Source organism: Antrostomus carolinensis, unplaced genomic scaffold, assembly GCF_000700745.2.
Source record: "Antrostomus carolinensis isolate BGI_N321 unplaced genomic scaffold, ASM70074v2 scaffold28238, whole genome shotgun sequence".
Taxonomy (NCBI): domain Eukaryota; kingdom Metazoa; phylum Chordata; class Aves; order Caprimulgiformes; family Caprimulgidae; genus Antrostomus; species Antrostomus carolinensis.
In genome coordinates this window covers 4,885-19,858 of record NW_010335439.1, presented here as the reverse complement: position 1 = coordinate 19,858, position 14,974 = coordinate 4,885, and the positions used below count along the sequence as shown (strand labels likewise).

The 14,974-nt window shown below is 40.1% G+C and overlaps 1 protein-coding gene across 1 annotated transcript; it reads right to left on the bottom strand.

Annotated features, from left to right (window-relative positions):
• Positions 1–5,701: 5,701 nt before the first annotated feature.
• RIC3 (RIC3 acetylcholine receptor chaperone) lies at positions 5,702–14,692 on the bottom strand. The gene is made up of 5 exons (XM_010174554.1): positions 14,477–14,692; positions 13,515–13,593; positions 11,192–11,285; positions 7,456–7,601; positions 5,702–6,363 (listed from the first exon to the last, which is right to left on the bottom strand). The coding sequence occupies exons 1-5, from the start codon at positions 14,672–14,674 to the stop codon at positions 5,873–5,875; spliced, it is 1,008 nt and encodes a 335-aa protein (XP_010172856.1). The 5' UTR covers positions 14,675–14,692; the 3' UTR covers positions 5,702–5,872.
• Between the last annotated feature and the right edge of the window lie 282 nt (positions 14,693–14,974).

Sequence of the window (14,974 nt, the reverse complement as noted above, 5' to 3'; positions counted from 1 at the left end):
CTGGAAAAGACATAACGAAGCTATTGGAATATGCTTTCCTTGGGTTTTGCCTTATGATACTGCTTTTTTGTGCACCACTGTGTTTACTTCTGAAGGTCAGTACTTCCAGTGCTAAACACTAATACAGCAGTGCTTTCTGCTAAAGTCTCTGCCTCATTTTCTGTTGCCTTACATGTGGAGATTTGATACTAAAAATAGAAAGTTTTAATCTAAGAAAAAAGCCAGGATTTCTAGGCAAAATCATTACCTTTTAGTGCTGCGTACTTGGATTGACAGAGGGCTTTTTTTCCAACCAGGAATCTTATTGCTGGCAGAGTAGTGTGTGCCATGAAACATCCTATGATACCCTGTTGCATACTACATCTGGGATGTAGCATTAGGACCTGGTCCAAAAATACAGCCGTCTCTCACCAAAATGGCACCACTTTCCTTTCTCAGAGGCTTTCTGCTGATACCTCTGTGCTTTGTGCAGTATCTTGGGGCCAATCTGTGATTAGGTTAGTAATTATCAGCCTTAACAAACATGCCCAAACTAAAAACAGAACTTCACAAAGATGCTACACATCAGCTAGTAAAGCCTTACGGCAGTCCAGGAGCAGCAGGTAAGTATTATTATCCTTTTAATGGCAGTGAAGCTGTGAATTGCAGTTTATAAAAGCTAACAGACAAAGAAACAGAGAGTTATTTTTAGAGCTGGCACTAGAACTAAGTTCTTAGTCCCTAAACCTGTGTTCTAGCTATTGCCATGGGTGACCAACTAGTAGGCAGAAGGTCTCTGTTTTGAACTTCGTTGTGAAGACTAAACTGTTTCACTTCAGTTTGGAATACTGGAACTACAGAGTTCTCATCAGGCAATTGAAAGCACGCTGAAATCAAGTTTCATGCATAGTAATTTATGAGGATGGCCCAGAACAAACAAGAAGGGTGCTGTGCAAGCGTCAGGAACTGAGAAGTTGCTCAGCAAATAACTGAAATCAAGCACACTGAGTTTTCCTAAGTAAAAAAACCAATGGGGCTAGATTTCATTCCTAATTGTATCTATTTGGAGATTTAGTGTTTTATAACATGGGCTGAAAATATAAAATGCTGTGTACTGTTAATTCTAACTTCTGGTTTAAAGTAGGGCTACAGCAGTGATGTACTCTTACAAGATTTGTAACAACATTCTCTTAAAAAGCCGATTGTGGAATATGGCTCTTTATGATGGATTCTCAAGCCTTAGTGAATTCAATGACACTGTGACAAGGTTTTTTGTTGCTTTTCTTTTAAAAAAAACAAAACCACTGTTTTCAAAGAGCACTTGGTTATTCTGTCTTTTGGACTACATAGCACAAGTCCACGAGGATTAATTCCTATCTGGTATCACTTGAAATACTTTAGTGCAGGTGGTAGATGCTTTTCAGCTTCTTGGTAATCTGTGTTACTACAATTGCCTTCTTTTGTTTTAAGCCTCCTGATTTTTTTTTTTTCCCATCTATAACTTTCTCTTGTTTCAAACATGTACAGGTTTTTCCATACAGGGATGCTCCAGAAAGTCAGTGAAACCTATAAAGTTAGTGTCTGTGAATTAAAGTGTGTTAAATCCCTGTGTATATGTTCTCATTTCAAAGTAGGGTGGCCTTCAATTCCGGTTGCATAATCCTCAGCGGGGGTATTCATCACATTGCACAGTTCAAGGTTGTTGGTGAATTTTAAAGTGCAGAACAGGTTTCTGAACAACATACTGGAGAACATATGTAAAGGGGATTCACCCTTCCCTAATTCTGACTCACAGTACAGCATTTCTGACAGTTGGCTCCCTGAATCGTACTGGCAAAGCTCAGCACCTACACACTAGAGGCCACGTTTCTCAAGTCCTGTTTTTCTACTGCAGTGGTGTTCAGCCCTCTCTGATTTATTGACACCGGTATGATGAATTTAAGCTTCCTGACAACAGTGTGCTTCCTTTGGATTTTGTGGATGCCAGGGATCTGGGGACTGTATGCTAAAAGCAACTGCTTTACTAGTATAGCAGAGCATGGTGTAAATGATGCCAGTTAAACTGGGATCATTTTTAAAGCGCCCATCAGGAATATGCTTATTTCTCAGAAAATAATCTTCCTTTCTCTTTTTCTTCTTCATTTATACCTGCCTGGATCTGGAGGATGAGAGTCCATTTTAGCATTCATGCAAGCAGCCACCGTGTAAGACAAACACACACGACAGGTTTATTATGGACGGGTTTATCACTAAGCAGCGCGACTATTGCACACTTGCTGCCATCCTGCTGTGTAACAATCCATGGTTTTCGTTGTGTGCCATTTCCCACCCTGTGTGCTCGTCACCAGTCACAGGACACTGCTGCAAAGATGTGCATGGAAGCTCAGCAAAGAAACAACCTAAGCCACTAAGATGCAGCTCTCCCAATACTGAAGAAAGAGCTCCTCCTGAAGGCAAAAACTGGGACCTGTGGCTCTTTAAGTTATTTGAACTTTTCACGTGTTTGCATTGCACAGAAGAAGATAACACTTTTTTATTGGACTTGCACTGTCTTGAGCCCTAAGCCCAGAAAAAGGCATAGACGACCCAAGGAGTGCAGTTCCAGAGGAGCAAAGTGCAAACAAGCTCTATTTACAGATGTGGAGGAGCTGCAGCGTGCTGGCACGGCAGTAGGATGTGCTGGGGAATGACAGCAGGGTGGTTCCTTGCCGGAGAATCCGCACGCTGCTTGGCATCGCTTAGAGCGAGTAATGGATTTCAGTATTCGTTGACAGACTATGGTGGTCGCTGGTGATGTTGCATTACATTGGCAGGAACTCTGCCCATACCATTTGTTTCTCTCCTAAACAGCTTGATTTATGTGCAGATTTCTTCATGATGACATTTTCACCCGTTTATTTCTCTTTAGGGCCTAATCCAAAGCCTGCTGACATAACTGAAAATTTCTTTCTAACTTCTGCTGTGCCTCCACAGTGCCACGTTTGTGTGTCTCTACAACAGTCCTAATGCCTTCTTGTCTGCCTCTGTTGACAAGTGGGCCTATCTGGATCTCAAAAATTGGGTAGTATTGGCATGAATACTTCAAAAAGTGCAGTTGGAAGGGAGGCCAAATTTTGCTTTTACGTACATCTCATGAAGCCTTGTTGACACTCAAAGGGGGATCTGAAATGTCTCATCAGTGAAGAATGTGAACTTTTCTATTAAGTATACTGTTAAATTCTATGATGTCATCACTGCAGTTAAACAGGGCATTTAGAGAAACAAAACATTGCTAACAGTAGCCCAGGTTTTAAGGGATAACACTGGATAACTGACCATGGACAAGAATTAGGAAATCGCACAGGGAGTTTCTGTAAGAAACAAACCTCCCAACAGTGGGTTACTGTAAAACATGTATGAAAAAAGACAAATGTTGGAGCTTTGTTAGTTTTGTTAGTATCTTAAAAGTATAAAATTCTTTTCTTGTGATTGAAACTATCAGTTTACTTCAAATAAAAAATCTTGTACTCGGGTGACAGGAAAATAAGGTCACCTGGAAGTTACATACAAAGTACAGCGGGGCACACGTACAGGACCAGAACGGCAGGATTCGCAGTATTAGGAGCAGGTTTAATTTATTACTTCCCCTGACATTTTCCAGTGTTAGATGTGCAAATGTATGTGCTGTGCACATGCACATATGAACACATGTATAGTCTTTAAAAATGTCCATTGGTGATATCTGGGGTTTACTCAGTCGTCTTTCCCTCTGTACACACTGGCAGCATAAACCATGACATTAATTTGTCTTGACATTAATTATTGCAAAATAGCTCTGAAAGATGCTGTGATTTGAAACTCATTTTAAAACACTTTTGAACACATAAAATCTTTATGTGGAAAAGGTTAAAAAAACCCCAACAAACCTCTTAAATGTTCTCCATGTAAGTGTCAGTATTTATTACAAATGGCCATCTACTGCTCCTCTTTCCTTTCAGCTGGCTTTTCAGTGGGACTGATCCATGCAGTGAGTCAATCCATACCCCGTGATTACGAGACTGGGGCTTTTCTTTCTCCTTTTTGAACAGTTTCTTATACACAAGAGTAGGAGAACAAGGGAAAAATATCTGTGGAGGATGTTTTATAATTTGATACACCTTTAGAAGTCTCTCAAAAAGTAAATACTTTTGAGGTGTTAATTTCTGAAAGTTCCTACTAGACACTGAACTGTTTTTACATGTCCTAACACTCTTCATCGAACAGGGGCTGGGAGCAGCTGTAGAAACACCCATTTTAGAATGTGTTGGGACTATATCTGCCTGTAATACACCTGACTTGAAAAGAAAATACACCTGACTTGGGTACTTAAATGTCAAGAAGCAGAAAATGTAGGTGCTACATGAGTGTTTCTGTCCCCATAAAATGAAAAAACAGTTTAGTTCAGGGTTTTGGGTTTGTTTTGTTCGGTTTTGTTTTGGTTTTTATTCCCCCAGTAAACATAATCTAATTCATCTCTTTGCCTTTCTTAAATAAACCAATGATATAGAGTAGAATTTGAGTGTGTTATGGTCTAGATTTCCTTTACATTATATGGGGCTTAAAGAATGGAAAATACCAAAACTGACAAAAAAAGTCTTAATCTTGAGAACTAATATTTAACCAGTCATGTTTTTCCATAATGCCAGTAATATGTAATGCTTGTTTGCACACAAGACTGTCTTGACCTGTTTTGAGTAGTCAAACATCTCAGTTCTGTTCAGACCTATATGGAGTTTTAGATAAACCCGCAAGAATGTGCTTTTACAAAGTAAATTTTTTTAAAGAAACTCTTTGGTATTCTGGAGTAAATGTATTTATTTACCAGTATGTGCAATGACAATATTTGTATTTTCATATAATTTACCTTGTGTATGTCATAGGGGTTCTGGTGTTTTTCAATACAGAACACTGTGCAGAAATATTAAACTTAATTTGTTTGAAACAACTATGTTTTTTCCTACCCAAGGTCAGAAATACCTTGATAAATGATCTATACAAAGCGTGTATTTAACATAAGGAGCTTCCACTGTTGTTTAAACTGAATTTTTACCTTTAAAGCTAATATGAATTCAAACCAAAACACATAGCCATGGAAAATTATACTATCAGTCCTAACTTTACCAGATCTGTAGTAATTTTGTTTTTCAAACTGGGAGCTCAAAGACTTGAAATTGGTACACACTGTAGAAATACTCCTCTTTCTTACCCATTTCATCAAGAGGACAGTGGGACTGGAAGTGAACACAGGCGGAGCAGAGGCCCAGTTGTTTGCTGCCTTAGGTCCCCACCGCCCGACCATCGCGTCCCGTTCCTGCTCCCTCAGTGCTGTTTGCTGTCAGCTGAACCAACTCTTTCCAAGTCTAGCTGCTGTTAAGGAATGTATTTTTGTCCTGCTCATTTCTACCAAAATTAGTCTGGAAAATGGTCAGAAAAACCTGGGATGCAGTTCAGTAAGGACAAGAGCAAAGAACTCTATTTAGGCAGGAATGATCAACTGCACAATTGCAAAAAAAAAAAACCCAAACAAAAAAACCCCAAACAACAAAACAAGCTCCAAGTATGTAAAAAAAGCTACTGGAAAGCAGAAGAGAAGCAGCTGTCCTCCCTACCTCTGATAGACAGCTCCAAGATACCAGTCTCCAAAAACCAAAGACAGAGCACTGCTGGCAACATCACGGTAAGCCCTGACAAGACTACATGAAAGAGGACATTGGCTTCCAGTTCAGGTAAATGATGTGACTGATTGTTAACACAGGAATGAAATTGGTACAAGGAGATGAACACAGAGAAGTCTACATTGAGAAAAAAAAACCTCAGGAATGACAGTTTCTGACCTCTACGTTCACCATCTAGATAACATCCACTATTGTCTCTGTTACTCAAGTCCTTTCATGTTGCGCTTTCTCACTGTGCCTGTTTCATCTGAATCACTGGCTTTTTGCTTTTTCAGTGTTGCATTTTCATTTTCTGACTCCATAGACAGGTCCTCTTGGGTTGACTCTTCTCCTTCGCTGCAGCTCTCAGAGTGGAATCCAGCATTCTCTGCTATGACAGCAGGATCATCATCCTCATAACCACAGCAGCACTCCTCAATGTGCTGGCTGCAATGAAGGCCCCTCTCCTCTTCACTGATGCCAATTACCTCGTCCTTTTCCTGCATTAAATCATGACTGCCCCTTCCCATGCTGAGATGAGTTAGCAGGGTTTCATTGCACAGATGCTCCTCATCTTCCATGCTCTCCATTCTTTCTGCGAGCTCTTCTGCAGAGGGCTGGCTCAGGTCAGGGTAATCGACAAGGATTGTGTCCTGTTTGCGCTTGAAGCAGTCGGAATTATCATAGACAGGATAGGTCTCTTCTGGATAACCTTAGGAATAAAGTGATATGCAGCTTGAAGTGTTGCCAGCATTTAAAGGTAGTACTGACTTCAGTGATGGATGCACAAAAAGCCCACTTGTTTTGAGCACTGCCACTGTAAGTGGCATCTATTTAATGCCATGTATACATCACGGTATTAAATCCCTGGCAAGAATGTGCAAAACACGACTTCTTGGGAGATGATGAGAAAATTCTACTGATTTTTCAGGAGCCAGGATACCAACCCTGACTTTCAGGAGTGAATATCTGAGCTTTGTTGAAAGCTTTAGGAGCTAACAGGTGAAAATCACGTCTTAGATCTTTAAATAGATGAACTTTTTTTGTTTCTGTCTCCAGGTTGACTGATTCATATTTTGAAGACTTTTGCTACAAACAGCATTATTTATAAAGTAGAAAAAAACCCCACAGATATGTTAATGACTGTGCATTTCAGTTTAGAAAATGCATCATGAACTTAAGAAAACAGAGCTCAAGGCCATTGTTTATGCTTTATGTTTTGGATCATTTTTGAAAGCTTCTTAAAGAGCAAGGAATTAAGTCTGCATTTAAAATTACAATAGTGAGCAGCTCAACTAGGATATCTTGAAAACATATTTAAGTAAACACCAAGGAACAGAAAGGATATTAAAATAAGGATTTTTTAAAAGCCAGACTTCCTGGAGTTGACTTTTACAACACTGGAGCAAACAAAGAATGACTAATCAAAAGTAAAAACTGTAAGTTATCCAAAACATACTGGTTCTGATTTCCAAGAATTTCACAATTTTGCAGGAAATCTAGCCCGGGAAAGATATAAACTGACAGCAGCCAAGCCCCGGCAGCAGATGGAGCTTATGTGACTATTCATATGCCACTCTTGGCAGCAGATAGTGTAGTGTAACACTAAAGGAAATGCTGGATGCCTCAAAATCTATTGTCTTTCTATTATGGTTGGGAAAACAAACCACCTCTTGCCAAGGTTTGTACACTGACTTCTGAAAAAGGATAAAGTTAACAACAAATTTTTAAAGTATTGGGGACTATAAGTAATCCTTACTCAATTTTTCTGGTCAGGGTAATGGTAAGAAAGGCTCTTGCTTACCTTCCCAATCCTCCATGTAAGGAGCTTCTTCAGCTTCCTTCTCAGGAGAGATGCCATCTATGAATTTTCCTTCTTTCATAACTCTAGTAATTTCTCGGAGCTGCTGTAGTAACCTTTTTTCTTGGTCTGTTGTAACATTTTGAGTCCTGCTAGAAAATATTAGACACCAGAATTCAGTCCACTATTATTACAAACTATTAACAGAGTTTGAACCCAACCGTTTGGTCCATCCCAGCAGCAAAGTCTGAAGACATCTGGCTGCAGTATGATGGCTATTCAACATCTGCATGTGGCCTGCACTTCAGTGTGGTATAAAGGTTTATCCATCTAGCCAGAGAGCCTTCAAACTTAAGTGAAGAAAGGAAGGAAGATACAGCCAATGTGAGAGCAAGACAGAAGTGACAAACAAGCAAAAGTTATGGTACAAAAGACACTACAGAGATTTCTGGCCTTTAAAAGAGTGTTAGGTGGGAATTAGAGGGCCATGCCTTGTTTGAAGCATTTTAAGAAAAACCAGGACAAGTCATTACATGTTACTTTCTCTGGAAAAAAAAAAAAAAACCCAAAAAAAGTGTCCTAAAAATCTTATGTACAAAAAAGAACTATTTAGAGAGTGTTGCTCTGAGCTCTACTAACTCACTCCATAGGTCAGAACAAGACACTGGCTGTACTTAGGGGTGAAAATGGTTCTGACTGTTGTGCTTGTTTCCTCTTGAGTTTCAAGTTGTTCTTGAGCAAGTGTCTGATCTCTGTGTAAGTGACAGTTCAAGCCTCTCAGGGGACTGGGGCACTGCTGTGGCAGTCTCTTGAATCTTGCCGTGTTTTAGGCAGGACCTGTCACCCCTAGTTGTTACTCAGAGAGGGTGGCCCTCAGCACGTGCACAATGCTGAACTGTAGGCAGTACGTGAGGTCAGACAGATGATCTCTGGTGATCTCCAGACCATGAGATAGACAGATAATCTCCAAGATTAGACAGCTGCTCAGTGAATCTTAGGGGTGAGATGGGAAGAGGGGAGCTGGAAATAGATTAATGATTTTGGATTTAGGTGATTAGTATCTATCTAAACCTTGTATCAGGCACCTGAATTCTCATAAACTTGAAAACTTGCAGCATCCATCCTCAGTTTTTCCTCTTACTAACTGCTGTGACTAGAGCTGCACTTTGATGGATATTTTGTGCTGTTCTACATATATGGGAATGCCAGTGACAGGAGAGTTACTCCACTAAAGGCAGCAGAGTCACACTGGTTTAAAGCCAAAGAGATTAGCATCATTCTGCTGGTCTGTGCGATGGTAATCATGGTGCTGACGCTGGGCAGGATTTTGTGCACAGTTGCACACGTGGCTGTCTGTACCTGAACTTAGCTCAGGAGCAGCCCCACGGGTTTCATGAGCAGCTCCCCAGACTGAACTGTTCGCCTGAGATCACGAGGCTAAACGTCACTTCCCTGCACTGACCCTGAGGGGCACATTGCCCCACAGTCTGGAAAGCTGATACGGTCCCAACACTATATGGAGGTTGCACTGAGTCCCTTCAGGTTGTGGTGGCAGTTTGTTCCACAGAACAAGTGAAGGTGTGAGACAGCATCTTCTCAAAAGCCTGGTAATGCAGATGTCGAATTTGAGATGTGAACTAATAGGCACACACACAAAAAAAGGTTTCATCAGCTAGCTGCCTTTGACAGAAGCTGTAACAGAACTGCCAAACTAATCCTCCTTTGACAGGCAAAAGTGCATGTTATTTTAATATATATCACCTGGACGAAGACAGAGAGGCCTGTCTGTTTAGCACAACGGGGGGATATGCCAGCTCAGAGAACAGGATCAATCAATGCTGCTGCACCGCTCTGGCATTTCATGTAGGAAAATTCCTAATGTGCTGGATACGCTCATTTGAAAGCACTGCTGTCTTACTGCAACACAAGGTCTCTGAGTATTTCAGAGTACTCCTCCTCCAGATACCTTGCTTAAAAGACAAATTTCCCTATAGAGAGGGAGAAACCAAAGCCCATGCACTATTTCTACTTAAGGCCTCTGGGAAGACCTACTGTAGGATGCTGGCAATGTATAGGACATCTGACTGCCTGCGTGTGGGAGATTTATATAATAATAAACTGAGAGATGGGCAAAGATAATGTTTAACTGCATATTAATTAATAGAGCTCAAATACTTTTTTGCTCTTCCTCTTTCCTTTTATTTAAATCTATCAACATCCAAATTGAATAAGCCTAGCACTGTACTCTGTGCTCTAATTATACTTTCTAACAATATGTTTTATTTTAAGACATTCATCTAGTATTACCAAACTTAATGAGTATCACAGTGTAGATTAAGAAAGCTTCAGTCTGTGTATATTTGAAAAACAGCTACTTGCTCCATCTAGAGGTGCTTTTCCCCCTCTCTTTAAAGAGGCTACACACAAAATTTTCTATTAGATTCCAATTCCAATTTCCCCTGAAGCCTTTAGAGCCATCTATATAAATAGTTTGGTTGAACAAAGAAGGGAAGTTCTCCTAAATAAAGGCTTTGAGCCAATAACACAAGAGTGGAACAAATAATGGATCAGACCCTAAACTCATTTTCTCAGTAAAAAAATATCCTATTCTGAGAGTCAGCACAGTATCTGGGCAGCTCATAAGCCTATTTCTGGCAGCTTAAAGGTATGTGTAGAGCATTGCATTAGCTCTCCAAAACAGAGATGAGTAATAGTCAATAAAGTATCCTTCTGTTTCACTAACAAAACCAGGGCAGCTGGGCTTAGCCTAACCTAGCCTAAGGTGGGCAGGTCTGGCACCTCGCCTTGCTGAGATGAGTGCAGTCGCAACAGAGGGCACGGTGCAAAGCGGGCAAGACCACACGCTCAGTGAAGGGAACCTGAGCACGCTGTGCAAGGTCGGCACAGAGTCGTTCCTACAGCGTGGGTTCAAACGGGCACTGACTGATCCAGCCAAAGTTAACACCCATTACAACATGGACAGCCACCTTTTTTTGGCTTGCAAATGTCACCTTGATATTCATGGTGTTAAAATTTTCAAACACTGCAGTTATGCACTGTCCTACTGATGTGTTGTTACACTCCTTATGAAAAACACAGACTTGCTTCCAGTGTTTCTTTATAACGTACAATAGTGATCTCAGATTTATAGCAAACATTAATAAAAATAATAAATTTTTAAACCCTGATTCTACAACTCCTTTTTTCTTTTATATTTAGAAGCAAATGCATGGATTTACTGGTTACAGGGTGGAACTAAGTTACGTAATCAGATTATTATCCAATTCTGCCCTTAAAGAAATATTTTATGGATATTCTAACAGGCATTTACATAGATTATAACAGCATTTCTATTTAGAAAAATAATCCACAGCACTGAAAAATAACATAAAACAAATGGGTCTCTTAGGAATCATTCAGAAAATTCAGAAAAAACAGGTTGGTTTATATACTTGAAATGTAGGCACTTTATTTTCTGTTTATACAGACCTGTCATTATCTTCCAAATAACACACCAGACAAAGAGGGAGGGTAGGGACAGTTGCTTTTCTGTTTAATGAAAACGAAGCTGGAAATCTGATTTATTTTAAATACATATACTGAAAAAAAAGCGTGATGTGTAAAATCAAATTTCCAGCATCTGAAGTAGTAATAAACATGCTATTTTAATATAGCAAATGTAAGAAATTTTAATTTCTAATCAGAGCAGAATCCCTCCTTAAAACGCTGTGAAACATACCTGTCACAGTTAGGTCCTACTCTGTTGATTAATTTTTCCATAGCTTCTTCTGTCTCTCTCAGTTTTTCCTGGAGCTGGGTGAGCTCATAGTCAGCTGTAAAACAAACAAAGTTCCAAGATCTGTCAGCAGGAGCTCTGAAAATGTATCACAGGCAGCATATGCTGTACTGAACCAAACTATCTGTGAGGAAACTAAAACGTGCAGCTTGAAGAGGTCTCCCTCCTTCTCCTGGTGTAAGAAGGTGAAGACTACTGCCAGTAGCAACAGGATATACAGAAAGCACCTTCTTTCAAAGGCTCCCAAGCGACCTCCCAGTAAGCGGAGTGAGTGGGCCCCTGTAAAGACCCTGGAGATTAAAGTTAGGCAAAAGAAATACTATTTTTTCTTCTTTTTTCCCCCCTAAGGAAACTCTAATGGTTTACTGTGTACTGCAGAATTAACAGTTCTCATGGAATTTCCCTGTTAAGTCCTTGAGAACAAAGACAAAAGGTCACTTGAGCATTTTCTAATGAGTCGAAGGTTTGAGAAACCACATCTTTATCAAAGTGATTAAAGTTCATGGGCTTGATGGCATCCAACCCCACACAGGTGTACCAGGGTAGGCAGCAAGTGCTAATGGTCTGCCAGGCTTACTGGGATGCACGAGAGCTACACACATGGTGTCTGTCTGGGGACCAAAGCACTGTATTGCCACGGATGCACTTTTCAAAACACCGTGTGCGTGGTACAAGAGTGGGCACACATGTATACAGGCAGGAACACCCACTCTGGCTTTAATTTAGCCAAAAGGGTTAAGAGTAAAGATACAACAGTATGGACATCAACAAAAATGCTGGAGCTCCTTGTCTGGCTTTTGTAGCTCATGCTCAAAATCCTACAGCTGAAACTTCACTAAAAATGCTGGAGCTCCTTGTCTGGCTTTTGCCATGCTCAAAATCCTACAGCTGAGACTTCACTGTTTCCCACTGCAGAACAAAATGAAGCCAGCCTGGGGGAGTCAAACATTCGGCTCCTAAGGCACACCTCTCTGAGCAGCACAAAGGCACAATGGAAATCCAACACATCGGGAATGGAGAAAGCCATCCACAAACATCCTGCTTTTGGAAAGGCCTCTCTTCTGCAGAGAATGTCATTACTTAATGTATCACTGATGTCATTATTTTGCACGTCTGAGACTTTTAAAAATAGTGGAAAGGAAACTGGCAAAGAGAAAGGAAGTTACACCCTCCAAGTCACTAAGTAAGTGGAGGCTCAGTCTTCTGGCTCCTAGTCCAGTGACCTGTCCCCTGCTCTGCTACAGCTCGCCATGAATGTTTTAGGAATACAAATGAAGAGCTCTAGAAAAAGGCAGAATAATTTTCATCACTAGTTCTTTGGGTTATAATGACGGTAAATATTTAACTGGCTGCCAAGTTAGTTTCTCTTAGCAAGCATTAGAGGAAAAAATACAATTACTGTTGCTAATAAATTGCACAAAATCATCAGGCACAATGCAGTACAAGTGCACTGAAAATACAATAAATACAATCTCTAGCACTGAGTACAGTAGGTATTCCTAATATACGCATTAATGTCAAGATAATTACAGTTATATTAAGAGAATTGCCTTACTGCTAGCACTTTCTATAAAGCCCTAAGTACTTTTCTTTCCTATTACAATTTAGCCAACTAAACACAACACATTTAAATACTGTTAAAGTAACTACTGATCCAATCTTCAACAGTAAGCTTATTAATTTATCTAATAAATGTCTACAAATAATTGAATCTATCCCACTGGTGTTTAGGTAAAATCACAATTAACATTTCAGAATACTGTTTGCTTTCTTTATTGCACTCATCAAAACTTTGAGCGTTACAAAAAGGGAAGGGAAAATGCAGGGAAGTCCCTGGTGATGGCTAAGAATTCACAAATGAAAAAAAAAAAAATGAAGCTAGCTTTTAATAATATCTTTATATACTATTACTAGAATATTACGGATTATAGAATGATTATAGATGGACATCCTGTTATCCATTTTTAATCATTAGCTACATAGCTTTTCAGCAAATCCATAGAGTTAATTCAGTGAACCTCACAAAAAGCCACTGCTTCCAGAGGGGCTTGGGATCAGGCTACTATGCAGAGTCTCATTAGCCAAATGAGATTAGAAAGTGCCGGTGCAGTAATTCACTTTAACTCTTGCTCATTCCAACACAGAAGCTTCTGGCTTGTTCTTTATGGGGGAAGGAAACAGCAGCTTTACACTGTGCTCAGAACTTGAAACCAGTTGGAGCGTGCCTCTACAGAGTCAAAAGCTATGGCTCAGAAGTCATACTCACTGATTTTCCTCTTCATGTTTCCAGGTGCAGCAGTAGGGCATTTCCGCTCTACAGCAGTAGTTTTTCCCTTGGAAGCCAGCTGATGAGGGAAAAAAGACGACCCTTCTCTGAGTTACAGCAATAATAATATATAAGCCCCAAAGGCAACAGAGAAAAAGGACAGAAAACTAAAATATGCCAGAAATTAACCACAGAAAAGCATGCCCAGCAGCAAGAACAGACAACCATGAAAGATGCTTGGGAGATCTTGCCAGCTGAAAACTCCTGAAAGACACTTGGAACAAACGCTACTTTCAAGCATAGTGAAAGCGTAACTCATCAAAAGTAACATTTTAATTTTAGAATATTTATCTGGTCCAGCCTGATCTTGTAATGCTTCTACGTACAGGAGGGGAAAAAAGCCAGTGCATCGGGCAATTATTGTGAAATAAAGGACAGGCTCTGAAGGAATTATATGTGACCCCACTTGTCCCTCTAGCAGTGCTTTTTGGCATTATTCCTGACCAACTTCGTACCTGCAGCAAAGATCCTGGCTGGCTCTGTACAGAGGCTGCAGGCTACCTATTTCTCTCATCTTCTCTGTGTACATGACATATAAAGTATATATAATACATAGTCACATATAATACAAAACAATACTATGTATTCTTATATTCAAAATTAATCTAACATTGTTCCAGACATACACATTTTCCACGGGGAAAATATAATCCTTAAAAAAATTGTAAGAGGTCAGAGGGCAATACAGAATCACAGCAACCCATCCCTGCATGCATAGCCACAGTCTTTGCAATAGCAAAAACCACAGGATACACCAATCTTTCAACCCCCAGTCAAAGGTCCAGCATAAGCATTTTTTTTGAGCAAAGCTAAAATGGAACCAGACACACAAATGGGATTATTGTTTCTGTTTTGACTTTTAATTGTTATTTCCCTCACTATTAAATTTATGTTGGTCTTACCTTAAATAAAATGTACAGGATATATAAGAAGATGCCAAATCCATATATAGGGATGATCTGCCCAACAAGACCTCTCCCAGTTCCACCAGTGCTTCCACCACCACCTCCACCTGCCTTGGCTTTGGCAACTGCTTCAGCAAGGTGAGACCTTGGAAAATGAGGGGCAGCTCGGCTGTCAGGAGTGGCCTGGTAATGCATCCTCGGTGGAAAGCGACCAAGCTTCCCTGCAAAACCCACACAAATAGTTATTTTTCTTCTATTACTTTTCACCCTTTTACATGCAGCCTAAAACTGCAGCAGGTGTGGCTGACTTTTATTTTCTCTACTTTTAAATGCACCACCACTGATGAATAAAGTAACTTGCTGGACTGTAAGTCTGTAACCTCAGTCTTCAGTCACTTCCTACACGCAGTGCTAAGAGTTAGGTATGGACAATTACTCTCTTGATTCTAAGAAGATAAAAAGCTTGCAGGGCAATTAACTAAACATGGAGTTTAG